Here is a 26,906-nt window from a genome sequence, read left to right on the forward strand (position 1 = left end):
AGAAGCTTCTGTGGTATACAGGAGGAACCAGCCCTTGCATCAGACCATTTATTCTCCTCACTTGAAGGAGCAGCAAACAAGATCTCTAAGGATCATCTACATCCTGTTCCACAGCCTCCAAGACATCTTCCAACAAAATGCAGAAAGGGAGTTGAAAAACAGCCAAGTTCTTTGCAGCACAAGTAGCCAGCTACGACATTTGCACTGCTCTGCTGCCACCACTGAGCAGCCCCATGACCCCCGCGCTGCTCACCTGCCGATAAACCCCTGCATATCCTCTTTTAAGGGGAAGCCCTGTATTTCTGTGGGAGATAGGCATGTGGTTATTTTACAGATTTGTTTTGCCTTCTCCCGCAAGTGAGTCTTAATCATGACAGAGCTCATTACCACAGAAAGGTTTCTGACACACAGTTTCTTCTGTTTCTCTGTTCTGTCCCTAAAAAGGACTGACGAGAGCTTGAGGAGCTGTGGAAAATAATATTCTCCATTGAGGGGAGAAGAAAGGAGGGCAGTAAGGGAAGTTAGGGAGAGGAGGGTATTGGCAGTGAAGAAGAGGTCACTGAACTGTTCTTGAGGGAGAATACATTTGCAGTGAGAAAGCGATGAGAGGACAGACACAGGGAAAGTTGCTGCAAGACCACCCCAGATGGAAGGAGAGGAAAAGAAGTAAGGGTAGATGGGAGAAGTGAATAGACTGTGGAATACAGACTGTTGGGCAAGGAAGGGGAAAAGAAGGGCAGGCAGTGAGGGTGCAGTCACACTGAACAGGGAGAAGCAACTAGTAAACTGTGGGAAAGGGAGGGCACTCTAAAAATTATTATGGGAAGAGAATGAAATAATAGTAAAAAAGAAAGAGAACAGATAGGAACACAAAGATAAATATGAAAATATTGTAATAGGAATCACTGTAATTTTAGCGTTTAGCATGAAAGTAATGTGTGTGTAAGCACGTGATGGGAGGTAATGAAGAAGACAGAGACATGCTCTTTCCGGTGGTGTCCAGTGACAGCACAGGAGGCATGGACACACTTTTGTTTTAATTTTTTTTTCTTTTGGTTTTTGTTGTTTTTTGGGGTTTTTTTGTGGTGTAGTTTGAAACAGGTTGCCCAGGGTGGTTGTAGAGTCTCCATCCTTGGGGATATTCAAAACCTACCTGGACACAGTCCTGGGCAAAGGGGTCCAGCTGATCCTACTTAGAGCAGGGGGCTTGGACTAGATAATCTCTGAAACTTGTTTTCCTCTTCAGCACTTCTGTGATTGTGTGGCCATTTCCAAGGGGTTATGAAGAAGATTAATTATTTTTTTTCCTTTCCAACACATTGGTTTTTATTAATACAGTGCTTTCAGGGTTTCCGCCAATAAATTGCAAGGGTCTGGAAGGATACTTCAGTACCTAGGCACTTAATTTGGCTTGAATTGTTGTGGTTGAGGTTTTCCTCAGCTTCAGAATTAATGGAAAAAGCCACAGCTAGATAAAAAATGTATGCAGTTGCTTTTTGTTATAATAAAATCTCTCACTTTGCCTGTTTGATATATCCTGTTCATGTGCTTGAGGTTAAACTAATTGCCAGCCCCTGTGTAACAATATGGTTGTGACTTTTGTTTTTTTTTAAATGCACATCTTAAGTTTGTTTTAGGACACTAAAGATATTTTATGATCATGGTCTGATAGTGTGTAGAGTAGATATTTTATAGACATATTTGAATTTAACAACTTTTTATGGAGATTTGCAGTTGCAGAGAACTGACTTTATAATTCCTTTCGTCCTTCTGCTGTCCTATGTTCCTTACGCTGTTCCTTTATTTCAGAAAGGAAATAGTTTAAAGGAAATAAATAGGAAGGAATCCTTGTGATTTATGAGGAAAAATTATAAATGTATGGTCACATACAGAAATTTTTGGAAACATTTCTTCTGTGTAATAAGCAAATAGCACTGAGTGTGGCAATACATTTCTTCTGCGGATTTCAAACTGTCTCTGTTAAACCATGTTTCTTACCCAGAGATCTTAGCAACATTACTTAATAACATGCTTGTTTTAATTAGTTGCTTGGTTTAAGTCCCTTTTTGTTTTATTCTTGACATTCCTTACCATAGTATCTGAGAAGCTACACAAATATTTTCACTAAAAATATTGTTTAGGTGGAAGTCTCTATGTTATAGGATACTTCAGCCTTATTTTAATTACTCTCATGCCAAGCAGAAAGCTATTACAATGCAATTACAGATAAAACAAACATAAAATGGAGTTAATTTTGGATTAGCCTCTGCTATGACTCTCTCTTATTATCCCTAGAAAACATAAATATTTAAGGACTAATGAAAGCATTCTGAGACAAAGTGTTATAAATAAAAAAAACAGAACTTACTAAGGGAGAAAACCAGAAACAGCAGACCATATGGATGCAGAATAAATTTGGTGGATCCGGTTTTGATCTTTTGACAAAATACTCCAGCTTATTGCAGATCAGATTCTGTTCACTGTTGACTCTGCTTTTTAATGCATCATAAGTCATTGTTTTGCTTGAGATTCTATTTGCTTTGTTAAATACATCAAAAATTCATCTCACATTTTAGCTACATGAACTTCTGATAACCTTCAGTGAGCTAGCATCCCTCATAGGTTCAGAGAAATGATTGAAAAGCACAATGGTGTGGATGTTAGGATCCACAACATGGCTTAGTGTGCATATTTCTTGTATCAGTGATATCTTGAAATGTGCAACAGCTATGTAAGGTCAGGAATGTGAATAAGACTCATGAAACATAATTGGCTCAATCCCAGGTGCAGCAAAGCTCATTATTTCAATGGAGAGTGGTTTTATGTTTGAAAATTAACCCTGTGTTTGAGTTACTGGGTTAAGGCTTTTAAAGATACACTGGCTATATAAAGAATTACTTGCATTAGTGTTAATATACTGGTTGACAGAGCAAATGATTGTCAATGGCTTTGTGTATATTATTTTGAGAATCTATGGGGTTACAGATCTAAACTAATTACCTTATTGGAAAAGCAAAATGAAATATGGGTTTATCTTTGATACACAGTAACCCATAGTTTTGACATAGTATTACCCATTTTAGTAATGTCAAGGATGATTTCTTTAACTTATGGTCAATTGGAGCATCTTGTGGTTATAAAGTCTTGCTAAGAAAGCAATGTTTTCCATATTCATTTTTGCAAAATCTTACTTTGTGAAAGATTATGAATCATTAACCAAGAGCAGGATTATGGTCTCAACTATGTATCTGAAAATATACTGTAATACTGTTGAAGCCATTACATTTAAAACATGAAGACAATTCCTTGCCGTATGTAATATCTCCTTTTTCTTGAACACTTTCAGGAGTTCCTTTGTGAGCCATCACTATCTGTTGACCTAGTCCCTCTGTATTTCTTGCATCAGTGGTGACCTTGTGTGAGAAGCTGTGGGTAGTTAAATGGTTCAGTGTGAGTTCTGTAGGTATTACTTTTCATATTATTCTACTGAGGCTTGTTCTGGTTTTGTATTTTGTAAAAAAAAATTATTATTGTTATTATTGCTGTGAATATTTTAGATATTATAAGTGACCACGATGACTAAACCAGAAACTTCTATTAAATAAAAGGCAAGTTGACAATGCAGGAGAGGGAAAACTGAGAAGTGGTAATATGATCACAAACCCTATTCTCAAGACTGTATTAGCTTCATCTTTTTAATCTAATATATTTGCTTCTTTGTTTGTCTAATTATTTTTTCATTAGAAAAAATAGCTAGATGTAGTTTTACCAGATTAATTTTTGGAATATATTACTAAAAGCCTCACTGAATAATTGACATTTCAATCTTATGAAACAGAAGCTTATGAAATATTGTTTGCTTATTTCCAAAAACTAAGATTCTGGATTCTGCATAACTTTTTTTAGCTTAGAGTTTTAGTCAGAAGTTAAATTAGAATGAGACTGGGGAAACAGCCACAGGTAGTGGTTTGATTATTTTTTAAAAGTATAGCCATCTTAAATGATATTCAATTTTCAGCATATAGTTGCCCCATTCAGTGGGACTATATATAAATCTTACGCATTCACTTGAATACCTCACTGAATCAGGACCATTTTCAGGGCACATGTTATTGTGAAATGGCTTTATTCCACTTTACTTGCAGTACAGTACTAATAGTAATAATTCTTCACAGGTGGACTATTTTTCTTCCACTCACACAAATTAAAACATAGAGGAGACATGAACTGATAAAATTCCTCCCACTTCTTAGTAGTAGGGAAGCCAAAAATTGGGAGATCACAATTAAATTTCTAGATATGTAAACAAATCAGACATTGGAACAGGCTGCCCAGAGAGGTGGTGGAGTTGCCATCTCTGGAGGTATTTAAAAGACACATAGACATGGCACTTCAGGGCATGGTTTAGAGGACACGGTATTGTTGGGCTGATGGTTGGACTTGATGATCCTAGAGGTCTTTTCCAACCTTCATGATTATTAATGATTAACAAATGGAAAAAGGGATTGACTTTTGCAGAGTATCCACTCACCCATTGATTTACCTTCAACAAAACCAGATCCTTTTAAGATAAGTAGATTCAGTGTCCAAAGACTGTTTTATAGAGCCAAGTAATCACAATTATTACGGAATATCTATCTGTAATTAGCTTGTTTTGTAGTATAAAGCAACCCTGAAAGTCAGAATTCTGAAAATTAGTTTCAGACTAAGAAATTTGTCATGTGTCAGAGAGAACATTAGCTTTAAAGCTGGGTGTAGGAATTAGAATTTTGCCTTACAATCCTGTTCATTGCTCCATAATGGGACCAGCAAGATCCAGAAACACTCCGTTTGTGATTCTTCCTCTAGTCATCTCACATTCTCCTCTAGTAGGATAATGTGTGACATAAATATTTTTATAGAAAGTTTGCAACTGTCATGCTTCCCTCCAGCATGCAAACAAAGCCAAAATTATCTCTTGAAACCCTTGAATACTTTATTTTGTAATTTCTAATTATATCCTCCAGTTAGCTATCTTGTATGACACTCTTTCTTTGTGGAAACTACTTAATTGTATTTTTTTTTTGGTATATATAATTCAGATTTATGTTAGTCCTGAAGTAAAGATTTACAGTCTATTTAAATTACAACCTAAAACTACCCAAAACCATTTCATTCCCTTAGACTGCTATATTTTCTTTAAAAGCTGGTTTGTTTGGTAGTCATACATTAATGATCTTTAATAATTTTCTCTCTACTGTTAATGTTGGTCTTTTGAAAAAATAAATTACTTTTTTTTTTCAATCTTTCAAATTTTTTCCAGTCCCAACCAGTCTCCCATTACTATGTATTGGGAAACATAGTGCTATCTTCTTGTCTGCTGCTAAACCAATAGAAGATGGCTGAATGCAGCACCAATCTCTTTCTTCTGAACAGAGGCATAACTCCATCATTTAAATCTGTAATCCAAACACACAGACACTTTCAATGCCAAAACTCAGATCCAGAAGCTCATCATGAGCTTAAGTCCACATCTGGCACCGCACAGTACAACCTCTGAGTACGGAGCAAGATATGTTGAGAACACGGTTTTACAGATGAATTTTTATGGATACCAGCACTGAAGGGTATTGGCTATAGGCATGAGTGATGGGAGAGTTATTTGGGGGAAAGAGAATTTCATTTGTGTGATAAACTGAATTTTTGGCATTTATTTCCCACAATGTTAACTTAAGCTTTCCCTCTCCCATTACTTAGCGCATGCCCTTTTCTGGCTTTGTATTAAACATTGTTAAAGGCTGTTGATTCTCAAAAGAGTCTTTGAAGTGGCTATCTTCTAAAGAGCAGGCAAGGATATTTTTTCTGTAACCTTTAGGAAGTAAATAGAGGGGGGTGATGTTCATGCATAGAGTGAAAAACATAGCTGCAGATTGACAGAAAGTAGCTCTTAAGCAAGTTATAAGAAACTGTATTTATTTATGATAATTCTACCTCAACAAAACAAATACTAGGGATAATACTAATGTTTTTAGTTATTGTGTGAAACACCTCCTCCTGTTACATTTGTGATTGAGAGCTTTGAAATAGCAGAGGGATGGGCAGTTTTGGATGTAACTTTGCTATTGGTTATACTGTGTGCAGATATAAATGGAACAAATAAAAGCATCTCTCATCCTGTTTAGTTTAATAGAAAGAACTCAAAGAAATAACTGTAGATCATAATGTTGACTTTACAGCAAAGGAGACATTACATTCTAATGAAAAATCTGCTATGAATCATTCATAATTTGCTCAGTAATAATTTACACATGGCTGCACTTTATTGTGTTGAACAGAATGTAATCAGGCTTGATGACCTTTAAGTCCTCTTTTAAGTTAGGTATCTAAAATTGTGATCTGCACTCAGCAAGGTCTCAGAATTGCATTTCATACAGGGCTTTGAAATAAAAACCTCTGCAAAGACACGATTCATATCCAATCTGTGGATTGGCAGTACATTTTAACATTTATCCTCAGCTTTGTGCATAACTCTGATTTTTATTTTGTTTATGTCAAATTGTAATGTATTGTATTAGTGATTAAGGAGATGGTGCAGCCTGGAGCCAGAAATGACAGAGAGGAGAACACAAAATGTTTCTCTAAGATCTTAATAATATGAAAAATAATAAGGAGTATATCAACCACAGATGAGCTTTTTTGACAGATACATTAGCAATATACCAGTTTCATTTCTAGAAAAAGATACTTTGGAATAAAGTATGTTCTGCTGTTTAAAATGGCAAGCTTTTTTGAGAATGAAAAGTGATGCTCCTATCTGTGCTGTCAAAGAGAGCAGTGATGCTGGTACCTTTTTTGTGTGACAGCCAGGGACTCTAATACGCAACTAGAAAAGAGTAAAAATAAACTCACTGTACTTATTTTGGGTGGGCCATAATCTTAAGCCTTTGGTATAGGTAGAGTCACCGCCAGCTTTGCTAAAAGCAAATGACAGAAAATAAAATCTCCAAAATTATTTTTTCTCTTCAGAAGCTTTTTCCTAGGATACCTTAATCGTCCTTCTATGAAGGCCTTCTATTTCTTTGCTTCCTACTTGAGATAAAGTGTAATGGGGCTGAACTCAGCTTTCCTCTCCTCCTCTGAAAGCTTAATTCATTCCCTGCCATGCCACAGCAATATGTTCGGACTTGGTTAAGCAGCTGGACTGCTGTGACGGCAGGTTGCTGAGCCAGTGTGACCTCTCACAGGAATTCTTCAGCCATTTCGCTATTGGTATTAAATAGATATACCTGCTCAAATAAAGTGGTATTGTTATGGCGTTATGGAAGTGTAACTTAAGGCTTAAGAGAAATATGATGTGTTCTTGTCTTGTGCATAATAATTATTAAAAACAAAACAAAATCACCGTGGTCCCCTACCTTACCTTCCCCCATGAGGAGCCATATAGATCTAGGTGAAAGAGGGAAATGCAGCTCTGCTCAAGACCATTCCTGTTGTCCAAAGCATACTAGAATCTGCTTGTTGCATATTTCAAGTCTGTTTTATGGGCATTTTACTATTAACTAAGAGGAGTGTATTGGCCATCTACAGCTCAACAGATAGCGCTACCCCAGCATTTGGTGTATTCATCAATTTGACACAGTATTTTGGCGCGCAATTGCATGCAAGAAAGCCCAAACATTACAACCCTATTTAATTTTGTTCAAACTATTGTCATGAATTAAAAGGCTAGATTTTTGTCATCTTTAATAAAAAACAAGCATCATCAAATGAAAATTTAAGCTAGAAAGCAAAGTAAGAATGGAAATCATTCATAGGTATTAGAATTTCAGGGTTCTTTTTAAGATACAACATCTAACAGAGACATCGTATAATAAAGGTTCTTCCAGCCTCAGCTAGATGCTCAATAATACAGTTATAATAATTTGATGAGTCTGATTTCAGATTCATATTTCCAGCATTCTCCAGAAGAGCAAAACCAGGAAGCAAACTTGTCTTTTAGCCTGCAGTTTCACCTATTCACCCTTAGGCCAGAGAAAATGCTAATTACTGGTTTGTTTGTTTTTTTTTAAAGTTGATCATTAACTGACATGTAAACATCTAATTTTGACCCACACAAACCTACTATTTATTCAGTTTTGAAATTATTTCTATTTCCAGATTTCTTGCCTGTTCCTGTATACAGATACATATTGTGGACCTAATCTCTATAGTTAGTGTCGTGGCCAAGGAAATTTGTATTGTCTAAAAACAGTAACTCTTCCCATCAGCCATGTGCTTATATGTTGATAACACCACTCCATTTCCATTACTTCCTTTATTATGCCTTATTTGATATGCCTTTATTATGATTCAAATACTTATTTATTTCTTAATTACTCTATGACCATGTGCTAACGACATGTCAACACTGTAAGCCCTTTTCATTATGAATCAGATTTTCCCTGACCTCATATATCCCAACAAGGTACAAAAAACTAATATCAGCAGTTGTTTTAATGAAAAAAACCTCTTCAATAATTTTTATATCAAAACCAGAACAGAAAACACGGTTTTCTTCCATCTGATTATAGGTAAGGAATAGATTCACCTCACCTAAACGTTAACATTTATCACATAGATAGCTGTGTTTGAGTGAACTCTACATTCTCTTTACTGGTAAAAAGGAATAGACAATTTCAGGACACAATTTGTCTGACCTGTTCTAGACATCCACTTGAGAACAAGATGAGTCCCACTCTGAAGCGATGTATTTTTCTCTGTTATAAAGGGAACTTAGGAAGTCTCATTAAATACATACCACTGTAGGTGTCTTTGGACCAGACTTTCAGTGATATTGTGTTGCTTGTATGCTCAGCATTAAGAAGTTCATGTGATTCATATAACTCATATTTAAAAGTGTCATAGGTGAATAGGAGCCTGAGTGTCAGTGAAACTGTGATTTACTGGTGCCTCATAATTTAATAAACAAAACTCTATCTTTGTTTGACAACCGCTATGTCTAAGAGTGCTTCTCAAGATTGTGCTGTATTTTTTTGGTTTGGGCTTTGATTTGCACAGGAATTTCTCATTAATAAGCTAAAATATTTTAAGAAGGTATTTCCTTTTTGTTCCATTTGTCCTAAAGGAATATTTGGGAATCATATCTTCAGTCAATTAAAATAAATGTGTCCTGATGAGTAGAAACGAACTATGTTGAGTACACCTGAAATGCTCCATTTCAACTTACATATGTTTTCTTTTGGGTAAAACTACTTAAAATGAGACATGCTGTGGACTTACCTGACTTGAAGGAATTTAAATACAACTAACATCAAATATATACCTCCTCTTCCCCTCAATATTTCTCTGTTTGTTTATATCTCTGTGTCTGTTTGTGTGTTTCACCAAAAATAACAGCACTCAGGTTGATAGAGTACAAATATTCGGTAGCTGATTAGTGCAGTATTTAAAGAGAAAGTTCAGCCAGTAAATATCTGTGATGTTCTCAGCAAAAAGCAGACAGCTGGAATCGCTGATAGGAGTCAAGGGAAAAAGTGCAGTTAATAATTTGTAGATATTTACACCTTTGCTGGTTTCTTTCATGGTACAAAGGCACTAGCGAAAGTGACAGAAACAAGTTATGAGCCATTTACTTGGGCTATCTAGAGGGATTTAATCTCACTTGGGTCATGGAGTTGAATTCTCTGGGAATTGGTGTTACCGTGATAGGCTGTATCAGAAGGCCTGGAGTGCAGAGATAAGACTTTAAGTCCATCTGGAATTAGAAGCAATAGAATTAACTGGATTGTAATGCTGTAAACCTTTTGGTTCGGATCCTGAAATGCCTCTGGATGGTAGTTCAAATCTCTTCCAGATGGAGGTTTGGCTCTGGGACCTATACGCAAGACAAACATTAGCAATGTCAAGGACTTTTTTGGAGCATGCACAGTAAAATCAGCCTTACATGGTTCAGCATGCTTGTTGTTGTTGTTCAGTCTTACAGTTTTCTTAATATGGCGGGGAGGATGGTTTACTCGTTTCAAAAGGCTAATTTTCCACTTCACTGGCACTCACATGTTTGTTTGTGGTTATTTCTTTTAAAGGAAGACTAGGAAAGTGTTTGAAAGGTCATTGCTTTTATAACAAATGAGGCAAGGCTGAACATAGCTGGCATATGCATATCAATTTGAGATAACAGGAATTGCTGTCATGAAAAACATAACACAGCTAGAAAGGAGCTGTTAAGGGTTAGGGGTTTGGGGTTTTTGTTGTTGTTCACCCTCCCGCCTTGAGTTAGCTTTTCAAGGAAACGTTTTAAAATAGCGGATGCATTGAGACCTACCAAAGCATGCATATTTTCCATAATGTAGTCTGTTTCTGTGATCATACAGTATAAATAGACAAAAGTGACAATGCATGAGTTGATAAATTAATTCTATACTTACATTAAGGATGAGAAGTTAATTGCAAACCACGATTGTAAAAGACAACTTTTTTTTTTTCTGAGCTTAAAATCAAGTGGTTTCCTCTAGTGTAATAGGAAATACAGTCTTTAAGTCTGTTGAAGAGAAATAAAATTGAAGTACAGAGCTGATGATATTTTGTTTGTTTGTAATACCGACAGATGATACTGGTTCAGGGATTTCTTTTTTTATTTTATTTTATTTTTATTCTTTTTAAGATCTGAGTGGAGAAGAAATCCTTCTGATTTCAATGGAAAACATAATTCTATAACAAGAGCCAGGTGGACAACCTCAACTTTTCATTTCTGTAATAATTTTTATTTTTAAATCAATGTTGTTGTTACTTATTAAATATATACTACACTTAAAAGTGAGGACTTCTCGATAGCTCTGAGGAAATATGAAGGAAATCAATATATTATGGATTTAGGAACTGGTGGGCAAAAAGACAAAATGTCATTCCCAAAGCCAATCACTAGGCAAGTGAGCTTCTCTGAAAAGAAAGCTGTTTTTTCAAATCCCAGTCCAGAGCTATTTCTTTTACGTATTGGACTACAAACCCTTTCTTTAATACAGTAAGTTGATTACTACAAAACTGCAATCTTCTCTTTCCCGTTTGTAATAGGATTGTGTTCTGTGCTTGTGTGACTCTCTCTCAAAGGAGTTATACCTGATGGGAGTTTGTCCAATGCAGTGCGTGGATATTTGCACAGTGTAATTAAATGCCTATAAAACATTATCATGCAAAAATTTATGTCTATGTGGTGGTAGCACCAAAGCTCTAGAGAATAAGTCTTCTTTTCAGAAGTATTTTTCCACTTGAAGAAGCTTGGGAGAATGTAGCAGGTGAGACCTCAAAAGTCAGAGAGCATAAATATGTTCTTCATTTTATCTTGTTTAAAATTTAAAGGGTTTTTTTAGATCTAAATGTATTGCCAAAAAGCACAATAGCTCAGGAGCATTTGGTGTTCCAGCAGTGTGCAAATTTGTAGTTTGTACACTTGTAGAATTGCATGAGAGAAAATCTTATGACCTTGTATTGTCAGTTCAGAAATTGTTTAAGTGAAAATAATGGAAAGATATTGGTATGAATTAAAAGGAAGGTAACATAGCATTGATATGTAAAATAGCACTCTCAGTATGTATTAGAGTTCTGTGTATTTAAAATGTGACATTCTACTGATTTTGGCTGTTACTGGCATTCCAAATTAATGAAGCTATGAGAAAAGACATTAGATCCTGTTTTAACTTGCTGTCAAAAAAAAAAACACCCCACACACACAAAAAAAAAACAACAAACCAAAACAAAGCAAACAACCAACCAATGAACCAACCGAAAAAAACCCAACCCAAACCTCCAAGTGGCAACTTATAGCTGTTCTTTACTTCTAGGTATAGACAAGTAAATCACCTCACAACTTGAGAGACGGGTAAAGAAGTTGTATGAAAATGATTAATTACTTGGTTTTCCTCTCATCCAGGACAGATTCAGTGTATTTGAATATTTTGGTTTTCATCAGCGATGTTCACTGTGTAGTATGTGGTATCAATTTTTGCAACAAGGTCATACTCCACTACATTTTCTCGTCTACCATTTACGCTCTGTAGAGGTGATAGGATTACATATGCTTTATCTTTGTGAGGAGAAGCCATTACCTCACATTATAATTATCCCACTTACAGAGCTGCAGTTTTGGGCTATTAGCTGCTCTGCAGATATAGAGTCTGGTCAGAGCAGACCAAACTTGAAATAAAGGGCACAAAAATAACAATGAAGAACAACTTGTACCTAATACAGAAACTGAGTCTTACAGAAATGTGTAAGACCTGGAATGGTGGAACACAGTTATAAACAGCAGTAGTGTAGAATTGAATGGCTGGGCTAGCACGTGCGTTTGAGGAAGTTCTGCACATTTTTGTCTGTTAACATGTAGTGTGCTATACTGCACATCTATGTTCTGATTAAAGTTCTAGTTCTAGATTTTTTTTTGTTATTATAACTAAATTTGCTATAGCTAAGCCTGATAATGATAAATAACTAAGAAGTACTGATTAAGCCACTGCCATAAGCACTAAACTGTGAATTAGTCATATTCATTCTACTTAATCACTTCAATTTTATTGTCACAATTTACACAGAGCCATAAGCAAGGAAAACAACATTACAGTGATAGTTAGAATGTTGGTCTTGCATTATAAATGCTAAACATTTAAATAATACCTGTTGCCTTTCCCTGAGACAGAAGAAAGAGATTCTAAAAGAGATTGCAATATGAGAAAAGGAAACTTTGACTTCAGAATGAAATGTAATAAAGCCAGTGGAAATGCAGATTAGTTTGCAATGACTGTCAAGCCAATGTAGAAGTACCCTGATTTTATGTCTGAGGGCCTGCTTGCTTCTAAAACTAAGAAACAAATAGCATACTTGGGTTACAAGTGGTCTTAACCTGAAATGGAGTCAGTAATTTTAATGCAAGTCGTAACCTTCATAAAGGAAATACAGATATAATGTCTACAAAACTAAAATCTTCACTCACACTGTTCAGGATTCAGTGGAAATCTGAAGTTTACCATGAAATAAATCAGTATTTTATTAGCTTCTAGATGATCTATCCTGACTTATGTATTTCAGAATATCTTGATAGCAGTCACCTTTTAAAATAACCTATTGCTATACATTTTAATGCTTGTGAGGTAACTTCAGATGTACCATCTGTGACTAGAGAGTTACTGATTTTATACCAGAGTATCTCACTGTACTGTATGGAAGGAAACCGAAAGCTAAGTCTAAGAAAGCACTGATGGGCCTGAAACAGGATGGGTGCAGAGTAGAGCTATCTAAGTAACGCCTTGCTCAGTTGCCTTTTAAAACTCGTAGGTGTCTGTCTTTTCTGAAAACTGGAGCACAGGGAAAGTCAATGCTTGTGTCTAAAATCAGCTTCTAGAATTAAATGATTGACTCAGAAAAGGGATAAAGACATGAGGCATTTCTCCAACTTAATCTCCTTCAAAACCTGATCCAGCAAGATGCTCACAGAGATCACCTTGTATGCACAAACAAGACAGGGTTGTTACAAATTCAGGTAGTAGTGGCACACCTTGCCTTTATGCAGGGGCCTCCTCAAGAGCTTCTGTCACAAAATGTGCAAGTTGGGTTCAAATGCCTCTTTAACCTGAGTTGGTTCATCTTTTCTGTGATTTAGGTGAAAATCGTGAAGATTTACTTGAGGCATTTTCTGGTTGTGCCAGTATGCAGAGAGTAATTCAGGAATAACTCAAAGTAATTTGACATTCCAGCAACGAAGGGGCGGGGGGGGGGTAAAGATTGAAAAAAAAGCCCCAGCTGCAGTCTTTAAAGCCCTGCTGTAGGCAAACAAAAAGACTGGGAATTTGATTCTTACTACATTATAAAAATATATCTGTGTTATTAAATAGGGTTACTTGGTGGCTGTTTTGGATCAGGTTTAACTCCTCCCTGTATATGCAGTACCTTGATGGCAAAGGCACGATCCTAAACTTTGCTTTTATGTCAGATTTCTAGAGGTCAGACCTCTTAATTTATTGAAGGTATCTACAGAGAGTTTTTTAATTAATGTTTGTATACTTCAAGGGATTTAGCATAGCAGATCACATTCAGATAAAATTCAGGTACCATAATCCAAAACAGGTTCTTAGCTGAGGGATTTCCTGCTGTGAGAAGAGGTCCTGTACTATATATCATCCAATACCAGAGAAGCAGTTTTATTTCACAGGGATGAATTCTTGCTTGTCTTTATTTACTGCTTATTTTTACTTTTTAGGGTTTTTATGTTCCTTATCCTGCATTTTCCTAATTTCTTCCTAGGCTGCCACACTAGCTGCTTTCACTGGAATTTTGCACGCTCAGATGTCTGCCTGCCAGCTGGGTGTTCTGTGTGATGGGTGGGATCTCTCATAAAGCTTTCATGACCTGCCTGGCACAGCCTTAATTCCTTAAGACTAGCTATCTGCTTGTGTAAAATTCTTGAAGAATCAGTTTTGCATCTTTTCATTTCTTTTATGTGTATTAAGAGGATTATTTGGGGGGGGGGGGGGGGGGGAGGCAGGGGGAGAAGCTAGGAACCCCCTAAAAACAACAACAACAAAACCCACCCTTGCAACATAAGTTCAAATGAATCTCAAATAAATCTGAATAATCCACCTGATGTGGGGTTTCCTTTATTTCTGAATATTTAAAGTAAAGATACATTCACTTGTGAATTGTCTGGTGAGTATGTAAAGTTTACAACAACTGTAGCACTTGGCAGGGGAGGAGTAACTAACAAACTAACATTGCCGTCTTTGCTAGCCTTTGATATCCTATTACCTTTCCTTTGGAACATAGAAATATTGTTGCTGAAATTAGTATGGTTTTGTCTTTCAGCATTTCTGATTATGTGTAAAATCAAAAATTTACTATATAGCAGTCTGTTTTCTACAGGTACTGTGGTGTGTAATTTTGATTTTACAGTTTTATATAGCTGCAGTAACTGAAAAAATTGCTTGAACACCATATGAAGTTAGTCTTGCTAGCAGCCGTTCTGCTTTAGACCTTTGTGTTGATTAGTTAAGAAACTTATTCTTGGAACACATCAGCATTTTTGCTATTTTATCACTTTTGTTTGTTTGTTTTTTTCTTCATGAATGTATCTAGCATCCTTAGAGTGTGGGTTTTTCAACAGGAATGGGGGGGGACCATTCAGACAAAGGAAAAGCAGTGGGAATAAGGGCACAGCTGATAATAGCACAGAGAGAGAAAGGGAATGGCTGGAACATGTGGCTGAGGACAGTATCCTCTGCATACCTACCACAGTCTGAGTAGTTGATCTGACTATTGTGTCTGGATGTGTTGTCTAATGGTGACTTACAAAAGTGAATTGATGAGCTGATGGCTTCTCCAGGTCTTGTCTGTGATGAAAATCCTCTAGCTTCATCTCTCAGTCACAAGATGTTGTAAAATCCTTGTCAAGGAAATATATTTAAAATTGAAGTATGTGACATGCAATTATTGCACCTGAATTAAATTATTACTGTGGAATATTCATGAGGCTTGATTTTTTTTCCATTTTACATCTTTGGTTTATTACCTTTGTTTAACTACAACTCAAGTTAATTTGAATTACAAGGTGTCTAATTAGCATTATTAGCAAAATGCTAATTGTAGTCCTTGGCTTCTATATTGGCTTACTTTTTATATTGGATTTTTGTATGCTACTTCATCTAGTTCATATATTTCCCATGCAGACATAGGTTATGATTCATCCAAATTGCAGGACTGACCAGATCTTCTTTGCCTAAAATATATGAAGTAGCTTAAATGTTTCTGTAGGACAAAATTTTTTAGATTAAATTGTTTTATGTTCAGCATGAAAGTATAATTGTAACTGGGGGAGGGGGAGAAACCCTCATGCAGAAACTCTATCTTCTGCCTACCCTGTTCTGAAAGATTCTCCTTAAGGAAGGAAAAATTTGGCATAATCCCCATTTATTGTGAGTTGCAGAATCACCAGTGGTTTTTCATAGTGATTTTCATATATGTTTAATGAATTTTAACCTTACCACCCAGTTTTGGAGAGGTGAAAGACATGAGGATTTGCCACCAGATCGTGAAGGCACTTCACCTCTGAATGGCTGACATTTCTCTGGAGCTCTCTGACTTGAATGGCTCGACTCCTTGTGTGGTTAGGAATGGTTTGTCCTTATGCTGCTAACTTCTTTTTTTTTTTTTTGGCTTTTTATTTTTTTTTTTTTTTGACTTGTGCCAAGTCCTCAGAGTCCTGAGGGCACAGAACAGCCTGAGCATCCCTGCCCCAGCAGCCCCCTTTCACCCTGCAGGGAGCTGTGGTGGGGCCCCAGGGCAGGCTGCCTCGTGCGGCCCAGGTCCTGCTGGTGCCTGGGGAAGGAGGGCTTCCCTGGGGCAGATCCTCACGGCCTGGGAAGTCCTGCAGCACAAAATCCATGTGCTGTGGGCAGCTGCCATTTTAGAAAAAGCTGAGGTAGGTATTAAGTTTTAATTCACACTGAGACCATTTACAGCCTGTAATCGTGACTTGAGAGGTAGAAAGGATAAGAGCAGAAGCAGTGTTTAGGGTAGACATTGAAAATAGGCTTTGCACTTTCTGATTTCAGCCAAAAGCCCTTAAAACACAGATTAATATTTTTAACATAGGGAGTTGTAGCTCAAACAACTGTGAGTGTTCTCACAGAACAAATTAATGATCAATAAAGTAACATGATGGAAATGATTTTTACTATACTTAACTATATTTTCAGTTAGAGATGCGATTTTCTGATCTTTGACTTAAAATGCATGCAGGAAGCATTCCTAATTGCACAACTGTGAGCAGTTCAATAAATTGTCAGCTACTTCATTTTGGAAGAGTTGTAACTATTGACATAAAACTGTCCATTTACTAATTAGGCTGGGCACTCTGAAAGGAAAATTTAATCTCTAAGATACCCCTATAGATCAAACAAGTAGGTTCAATCCCACGAAGACTTAAACCATGTGATTAAGTCTACTTTGCTATTATTTCTCATATGAATAAAGCTATCCATGTTCTTTATTGATTGCTCTAATGACCAAAGTCAATAATAACCAAAAGATTTCTTCTGATGGATTCTTTAATGTGCTGTGTAGACTAAGCATTTAACTTCAGTCCTCCGATTCCTATTCCACGAATCTCTTTAAAACTAGCCCCAAGACTAACTTAGTACTCTTTTCTATACTGTGCTCCATGCTGTATGGGAGATTCCATGTCAAAGTCAGTGGTAAATTGGTTAACCTTTACCTGCAGTGAAGTGTGCAGTAGGATACACCCTCACTGCTATTCTGGTATGACATGCAGAATCATGTCATTCACAGTAGTGTTTATTAAAATATGGGGTGTTGGAGAAAACTCCACTGTGTTAGTAAGTAAATTATGGGTAGCCTCTTACATCCATATATCCTATCACCAACCACGGTTGGTATAAGTCTTGGCAGAAATGTAAAAAAAAAAATAGTTTTGGAACAAAAATTAGTCTCTCACTGGTAGAAGTTGCCTTTGCAGGTCTGTGTAAACTGAGGGTAAGCTTTATTTACCTCTACCTCTGTGAAAAGCTTTGTGGTGAAGCAAAGGATTTTAGTCATAAAGGTTGCCAATCTGGCAGTTTTTACCTCCAATAGATTGTCTAATGTAATGAATTTTCAATTATTGTAAATAGAACATCTGTAACAGGCTAGTAAGCACTTCCTGGCTAAATCAGTAGTGATCTCTTTCATAAACTTTATTTTACCTTCTTTCTTTGGTGGTGGATGCTGTTAGGCTATGCTTTGAATATTTGAAGAAATGTGTTTTGTGCGAAACCGGATACTGCTGTTCATACAGTTTTACTTAGGAACAAAATAATAATGTCTGTATGATATCTGAGCGTTCAGTAGAAATCTAGCAAGTGTCTTATTTAATAAACACAGTCTAGTTGTATTTGTAACTGCCAAGATAGAAAGCTGAAATAAATATAGAACTTTACATGAATGTTATGATTCAGATTTATTTCTTCTGAATTGAAATGAGATCTCCAATCTCTTTGCTATTAGAAATGTGCCATACGAATCTTTTCTGCTAAGTCTAATTGAGTATCGCTCACATAGCAGCTAGAATTTTTCTTAGTAAGTGCTTCAAAAGGTGATCAGAATGCTGTCTTAAATTAAGCCTGTTAAGAACATACAAAATGTAGACTGGTGTATCTAAAAGTCTTCATTTTCCAACTCCATTACTGCACTCATAAAATAGGATGAAAGCTTTTATTTGAATGTGTTATGTCCATACTATGCTCAGAAGAAATAACCTAGCATTCAGCAATGCCACTTTAATGACAAGTGCAGAATGTGAAGAGCAAATCATGTTCTGGGTTAGGGATGGTGAGAAAAAGTATGAATGCGCTAGTTTACCAACAGTAACATCAGGCTTAATCAATACCAGTTTGTCTATCCAAGAAAAAGCCCCATGTTGCTGTACGCTTCTATGGGAGAACTTATCTTGGGCCGCATATCTCCGGGACACAGGGCTCTACCCACCCTGGGGACAGTGATGCACAGACATCAATATGATGGATACAAAATGTCCATTTATTTAGCTGCGTCACACGCTTATATAGCTCTTGCGCTTCCTGTTCCTGCCACTCCTATGGGGAGGAGTCTATCTTTCCGTCACATCCCGTGATCTTCCGGTCGCCGATCCCTGTCTATTCCCCTACAGCCCTGTTCTTTCTTCTTTTTCACAGGATCTAGACTTTTCCCAGTTCCTTGCAGATTTATCTGATCTGCTGACCCATCTGCAGCCTTACCCATCAGGTCCAAGATATTAATGAACCTCCAGGATGTGACTATCTGTAGTTGTCTTGCAAGTCACTTGCTCTGAAATATTATAGAGGTAGCGTAATAGGAATAAAAGTCTTGGAAGGTGCTAGATTAAAGCAGACAAGCTTTAGTCAGGTGATGCTGACGGAAGCAGCTCTGATTATTTAGTAGAAATGTCTATGCTGTTGTAGGAAAATGTGCGTTCCCTTATAAAATTATTTTTTCTAGGCTGAAGTGCTGTATGGTGAAAATGAGCTTAAACTAGCATTGAGAAGAGCAGAAGAAAAAAGAGCAAAAAGATTATATAGTCTCTGCTAGGATAGGTTAGGTTTGTCACAATAGGTGGGATCGATTGCTGTTCATGTAATACTCATTGTCTGTGTTAAGCTGTGTTTGCATACATATGTTTACGGTCAGAATACATCTTCATTCCTATTATGTCTGGGGGACAGAGTTGTCTGTGTGTACTGGCACTGGAAGCATTGAATTGCGGAAGCTTGGTGTAGCTACCCCTGTTAGAGTCACAAAAAGGAAATAAATTTTTATAAAGTAATCCTACCATTTTGGGGAGCTTTTTTTCTGTTATTGCCTCAAGATACTAAAATCTTGCTGAGGGGTCACTGTACAATGGTTAGCTCTTCAAATACTCTCATGTAGACAAGCCAGTCGCCATCATTTTGCAGAGGACTCTTGAATGCTTACATGGTTTGCATTAGATTCATCACTTTGTCAGTGGCTTGTATGCTGATTTTTAAAACCCTCTTAAGTACCTGAAATTATTTCTTACATCATTTTAAACTTTCCGAATTAAAAATTAAAAATTTCTGAATTAATACTTGTCCCTTGTTTGGGACATTTGCTCAACATTTTAATGATTTATGTCTCTCATGTAGATATTAGAAGGTACAAAGATGTGTTTTAATGATATTCTGCTGCATATTGTTCACAGGGGGAGAATATAAAGCGGGGAAAATACAAAGCATTGAATACATGGATAGTTTGCAGCCTTTTAAATGATTCAAAGTCTTTGAATCACTGGTTTCTGTTGCTGACCTCTGCTTCTGACCTTTCCCAGGTCAACAGTTCTGTCAGCAACTGCATTTTGAATAATTTGTCACTGAGATCTCTAGATACTATTTCTGTTCTCAGAGAGATATTTTTTTTAAAGGGGTCATTGACCAAAATTCAGTTGTGGTTCTACCATATAAAATCAGATCTTTGCTACTGGATGGAAAGTACACAGAGTAGAGTGGACTGTCCAGTGTACTGGGCACCAGTATAATGTACTGGTGGAATTTACAGAATTTTCCATTACTTCCGTCATACATTGAAAAAAAACTCACCTCAATTCTCCCTGTTCTTCATATGCTGCATAGGATCTTCCATTAAAATTTAATAAGCCGGTTGCCAACATTTTTTCCTGTCTTCCCACTCAAAAAGGGAAGGAACAACTGCCATACATCCAAAGCATAAAAATTTCCATACCTGGTTATTTGGCAAATACTCAACTAGGTTTGACACGACTTTTTCTATTCAATGGTATGCTGGTATTCTTGCTATTTCTTTCTCTATTCTGTCATTTTCCCATTTATACACCGGAAAAGTTTTATCTGATGCATCCATTTTAATGCATAGCTTTCTCTGTGAGTCATTTGGCTGTGTACAAGAGGGGCAGTTGCTTTAATCTCGCAATCAGAAGGCTTTGTTCTTCTCACAGTGTGTTCTTGATTAATGCAAACTAATAATTACAAACACTACAGCGTGCAGTGTTACCACAGCACAAGTGATTGGCTGGCCTGAAGTTTGACAGGCTTTTCTTAGACTCAAGAAATAAGGATACAAAAATTGCATTTCAAAGTGTTTATCTTACCAGAATTCCTAATTTTATTTTGACACAATTACAGCAATGGCATTTAGTAGTGCTGCTGCTAAAGAAATGTTAACATTTTGAAAACACAGTGTTTTTCAAGGACAAATGTCTCTTTTGCATTTTTTTTTTGAAGGTGGAAAACTAAAATTATCAGGCACACTAAATCTTTTAGAAGTGTATTATATTATCATTAATAATAAAATATGACCCTAAAGATAGCAAGCACAGATGTGGGAAAGGAGATTTTCCCCTTCTTGCCAATTTGGAAAGTGAGGCATAGAATTTTGTAGGGGATTTTTGTTACTTCCTGCCCTCCCTCCTACTCCTACCAGACAGGCACAAACCCAAGATATTCTGCCAGTCCATCTTGGAATTTTCCGCTGGATTAATTTGTCCCTTAAGAAATTGATCTAAGCCTTGTTAGAACAAAGAGAAAATGTTGTTGACCTAAAGCTGGGTCTGGTTAATGTTATGAAAAAGGAGTTAAATGCATCTGACTTTCTTATGGGTTTTATGCCCATCATAAGACTTAATGTAAAGTAGTATTGGATAGGATGGTGTATTTATGGAAGAAAAAGTAGGAAGTTGTTAGCTACAGTATGAGTGAGCAGCTGAGTAGACGCTGATAGTGTGGGACTGTGGAAGATGCCTTAAGTGGAAGATGACATATTCTTATTTCAAAAAGAGCTGCTTCCTGTGAGAAGTACTCTTGTGTGCATGAGAAATGTCATGAGGAAATTACTATAGAGTGAGAGCATTGTAAATTCACACCATGCCATATAGCACAGTAGCTTTCCCTTGTAGATAAGACCTTAGAAGGTGACCACAAAAGTCATACAATTGTTACTATTTAATGAAAAAATTATATTGCCATATTAAGCAGATTTGGACCTGATCCAGTGCTAGATGTAGTTGAATTGTAACTATCAATACTCGATATGGCATCAGTTCCTTTCTGTTCTGGCTTCTTTAAGGGTCCTTTGCTTAACATAATCAAGACATCAGCTGCTTGTTTCTCAACTACTATAGGACTGTGGCATAATCAATACAGTGACACTGTTTCAAACCCATTTTAAATATGTGCTCTTCTAAAATCTCACTGAACATTATAAATGGTCCTGCTCGTGTTTTCTTTCTCACTTAAGAATTACTATGCCTTCTTACATTTTTTTGTGATTATGGACCTAGACCTGCAAACTACTGAATACTTGGGAAGGTTTCTCCTGAAATAACTTCACTGAAGTTAAGGGATTAATTCCTCTAAAAAGTTTATCTTGAAATATTTTCTTCTTATGAAATAAAGATCATTAGTACCTGTAACATATACCTGTGGAACTGCTTCTTTGAGACTGTTTTAAATTATCTTATTGTATAGCCATCTTGTGACTCTATATTTGCATGTATATTAGCATAACGTCATTAATGTTGAGAGTCTCATATTAATTGTGAAGGGTTGAAGTAACAGGAAGATTTACTGTTGATGTTATTATCAGGATCAGGAAAAAGTGGTTGTTCTTGGAGTCTGGGTGGGTTTTGCTGGGTATGTTTGGGGTGGTTTAGGTTTTTTTTTTTGAGTGTTCCTCCCATTCTTGCCCCCAGATGTTATAAGGCACACTTACTTCTTATTTCTTGCTCTTTCTTTCTTGTACCCTCTTCCCAAGTGTAAATTATGCAAGGATTATCCAAACCCACTGAATTACTCTGAATTGGAAAAAAGTTCTAATAAATGTATACTAACAAAATTTAATATGATAGAAGAGGGATAGGTGTTAAAGAAGACTAACAAATTTCCATTTCCTTATAATTGACCGTAACAAGTCAGTGAGTTGCATAGTATCCTTACGGAGTGAAGCTTTAGGCCTGAAACAGGGAAAAATATAAGACTCCCATTAAAAGCTGCTTGACCAGATAATGATAGCAAGTCTGCCATGCTGGAGAAAATAAAAAGTTTGAAAGTGCAGGAAAAATTATGATAATGGGATATTTAAATTTCTTTCATGTAAATTAGGTAAGTATCATATCAAACCATGATCCCAAGAGTAAACTTGTAGGTGTTGTCAGCTTGTGTTATGAAAGGTTAATCAAAGAACCTGCAAGAGAAGGTAATGCAGAGAACCTGGTTTATAATGTTAGTAACAAAGACCTGTTCTATAACAATGACTGTAATATATTTACATTCAGCAACTTCTCAAAATCTGAGAAAGGCACAAGTATTGTGCTTAACTGTAAGAAAGAGAAGCTACATAAAAGTAAGGGTGTTTGTTGAGAAGAAGCTAGAAGGGGCTGCCAAAAAGAATTAAATCTTTTGAGGAGACCTGGAAATTATACTGGAATCAAAGATTATGTACACAGAAATTGAGGGATGACTGAACGGAAGCTAGCATGACTAAATTGTGTAGGTGAAAAAAAGAGGGAGGTTGTTAGAATCAAGGATCAGGTCTCAGAAAAATGGCACCTTAAATATAAGAATGCAATTAAGCAAGCAAAAAAAAGTTTATAACTTGCAAGTAGCAGAAAAACTTACTGAGTCCTCTTAGAATATAACAGAAGGAGAACATGTACAAGTCCACTAGATGACCGCTATATAAAAAAAATCAACACTTAGAGAAGATGAGGTATACAGCTGGTTCATCCTTGGAAACAGGTGTGGGTATGGAGAAACCTGGGAAGTACCTACTAGAAGCCCCTCTGTACCTTCTGATGCACACTTCATCTGATGGCGAAGTGGCAGATGGAATTTAACGTATATTAATATTAAAAGTGATGTGTAGTGGGAAAAACCCTCCAAATTTTATATATTCATGGTGGACTTTGAGATAACTATTACATTCAGGAATGAGATCTAGAAGGTATGGTAAATAATTTTACCAAACTGCTGCTTCAGTGTTTAGTATCCATCAGCAAAGTAAATCACATTTTAATAATTATTTCGGGAAGAAATAAAGAACAAACTCAGAGACACCATCTTCCCAGTCACTACTCCAGCACATAAGTCTTGTATGCTGTGTGATGTTTCTCATATTCTAAAAAAGATAAAGCATACTGGAAGACCTACCAAGAGTAAAAACTTGATCAAAAGTAAGTAACAGGAATGGCAAGGTAGATTACTTTTCTTCCTGGGAAGTTCACTGTGAGAGGTATGCTAGAGATCTGCACAGTCTTTCGTGGCACGGGAAAAAGTAAGTAAATAGGCAAGCATCGAATGAAACTTCAACTACTTAGTTGAAAACAAATGAAAGGAGGTGGTTCTTTACGCAACACTTGAAGGAGGCTCAGCTGTTCTTCCTGCAAGATCTCAAGAACTCTAAAGCTTCATAAGAGGTCAAAATTCATTGGAGTAATTGATGGCAAACTTGATCTTAAAAATGTTTTAAACAATTAATTCAAGCTCTCTTTTTACCAATCTCAGGTGCCAGCACTTCAGCTATGACAGTAGAGAGCAAAGCTCAGTGCAGTCTAAGCTGTTTTACCCAACCTTTCTGACAGGCTAGATCAACTTTTTATAGTTAAGTTTCTACTAAGTTAGTTCAAAGCTGTCTTGGCTGTATCTGCACTATGCTGAAGAAATGCCTCATACAGAAGTAGAAAGGAGATGGACCTAGGTACAGTACTGGATTACTTTGTAATCCAACTATGATTTAAGTAGGCACTATCTTCACTAATGCAGTTAAACCTCTTGACTGCCATAATTTATCTTGTGTGTAAAGTTTTCCTTTTATTCCTGAGTAGTGACCCTGTCCCAAACACTGAGTAATCCAAGTAGCAAATATTTTAATTATTGATACCTTCTTAGTTGTTCATTTCTGCTATGGATATGGATATCTTTGAGCTTTGTATCTATTTCTCAGATTAATTTTTACTGTCCATGATTTAAATATTAATTGGAGAGATTAGTATTGAAAAGAGAAGACTTGTGCTAAGGTCACTTAAAATCTTTTATGTGCTGGGAAATATTTTCATAAATGTTCCTATATATGCCATATCTAAATATTCTTCTTTGCTAGATCACCCTGTTAACCACACTACTTTGCAGTTGTGAAATATTAGTAATGCTGATTTTTAATCTTTAAATGCATTACAAAACACAGAGTACGCTCATAAATGAACTATTTATATTCTAAAAGTCACAGCAAAGTTTGCTAAGGATTTTCTATTAATTTTCTTTCTGTGCTTTTTTTTTTGTTAGTTTTTTTTGGTTTTTTTTTTTTTTATTAACAATGACTGACAAATCTTGCAGCTAATGTAAATGTCCAGAAATCTACTTGCAATCCTCACTTCACTTTTTCAATAAGTTCTATTATAGTTAGGTAAAAGCTTTATCTAATGACAAGAAGTCTAATTTGTTTACAGCAAAACATCATCAAAATTCACATTAACAGGCCATGAAAACGGAAACAGATTTCAGTAAAGTTAGAGCCATTTAATAATTAAACAACAAAATAGAGGAAAGCTACTTAACCTAGTCTTTGTGTTACACTCCAGCTTTTCTAACTGTGTATTCTACTTCCAGCTGTTGTGTGTTTTCCCTCTTCCCTCTTAGTCAGCTGCAGGCTGAGGTGCAAACAGTGTTGAATCAGAAGATGAGTCTTAGTAGCTTTTTAATCATAATTGAATCAATCCCTGTGTTAAGCTGAGAAAATGTACCTACTGTTTGACTCCTTTTCACTACAGTGACTTCAGGATGGAGGGGCTGTATGTCCTGTCAGTTACTGAGATTTACTGGTGACAATTGCCATATAATCTGATTGGACATTTTCAGCATAAACATGACAAAACTGTCTAGCTAAAGTCTAAAATAAATGGGGGTAGGAAAAGAGGCAACAAAACCAACTTTTATATGTTTACATATTAAGTAGATTAAAGCCTTTATATGCTTTGGTTTTATTTTAAAGGGTCCATCTTGCTGGGATGATGTGCTGATTTCCAACAGAATAAGAGGTGTTTGCCAGTCCGAAAGGTGCAATGGAAATATAGCGGTAAGATCTGATCATGTTTCTCCAAATATTGTGGCACTTACAAGAATAACTGTTTGTATCAATTCTAACCGCATGATAATTGCAGAAATGAATGTAAATTGACATGTATGGTACACTTCAAAAGAGCTGTTCAGCATCAGATAATGCATCTCTGATGTTTAGCAAACGGGAGGAACCTGGGTAGTTGCTGCTTGGAATGAAGGAGGAAATCTTGTAATTTCTTTCACTGAAGTAGAACTCTTAGATATCCAAGTATGCATAGTTAAATGCAGAATGTAATACTTCAACATTTATGTCAATGCTTATTTAATAATTATTGTGTATATATCAGTGCCCTGAAAGCTTCAGATTTCTATGACATCTTGTACATCAAAACTTTCATATCAGATTTTCAGCCTTTGTCCACAGAAGCAGATTCTTCACACTGATTACTTTACAATCTGTTCTGCCACATGCTCATTGTTGTTTACTTTAAGTGTTTCTCAAAGTAACATCAATGAAAAGCCTGAGTAAGGATCAGCATAGACATCTCAAATCCTTAATGAGGTTTTTTCCAAAACATTACTTATGTATACTTATCTTTTCATGTGATAGATATTGTTCAATAGTATTTAATACTAAAGGGGTCTTAGAGGTGCTTCCTTCTCGGGAAAAAGCTCAATTTGAGGTGTTCCTTTTGGACACAGTTTTTAAAGACAAACACAAAACTTTGTACATATGAAAGGATTCTAGTCATCAGAGCTTTGCAGACTGGGACAATATAAGACCCTTTTTATTTTCAGAGGAGCTCACCTGCTCTGGTGCAGTCTTCTTTTTCTCTTCCCTAACAAGGCAGCTGTGAAGTGGTGTGCCCATGTGGTTCCATAGGTGTCTCCTGCTTGGCCACAGATGGTGTCAGGAAATATTTTATCTAACTTTAAACACCAAAAGGTTGTTTTAACAGCATGGGAGGTATGGCTGGCTCCATGCACAGCTAACAGAAACTGAGGTCTCACAGCTTTTGGGCTTCTGCTTCTCAGTGCTCCCTGTAGTAGTGGCTCAAGCATCCCCTTGAAAGTGGCAGGTATTAGACATTCAGGTGCTATTCTCTCAGCAGTACTGAGCTCTGTTATGTGTGTAAAAGAAAGCACCACTTTGCCTCTGGGCAGATTGGCTGTAGTCTGCCTGATATGCTTCAGGAACTACTCTAGTTGTAAGAGGGTTGACTGCCTGACTTCACTTTTGCTACCTGTTTGTTGTCTCTGTGCCACTACTGTCACTGGGGAGAAGTCTTTCCCATT

The 26,906-nt window shown here is 36.4% G+C and overlaps 1 protein-coding gene across 2 annotated transcripts in view; it reads left to right on the forward strand.

Moving 5' to 3' along the window:
* The window catches only part of PRKN (parkin RBR E3 ubiquitin protein ligase), a 775,925-nt gene that overhangs the window by 339,233 nt on the left and 409,786 nt on the right, over positions 1 to 26,906 (forward strand). For both annotated transcript variants that reach the window (XM_064446939.1, XM_064446938.1), the window contains exon 5: positions 25,543 to 25,626. In XM_064446939.1, the coding sequence (XP_064303009.1) occupies positions 25,543 to 25,626 (84 nt within the window). The remainder of the gene's footprint in view (positions 1 to 25,542; positions 25,627 to 26,906) is intronic.

This window comes from Phalacrocorax carbo, chromosome 3 (genome assembly GCF_963921805.1).
Source record: "Phalacrocorax carbo chromosome 3, bPhaCar2.1, whole genome shotgun sequence".
Classification (NCBI taxonomy): domain Eukaryota; kingdom Metazoa; phylum Chordata; class Aves; order Suliformes; family Phalacrocoracidae; genus Phalacrocorax; species Phalacrocorax carbo.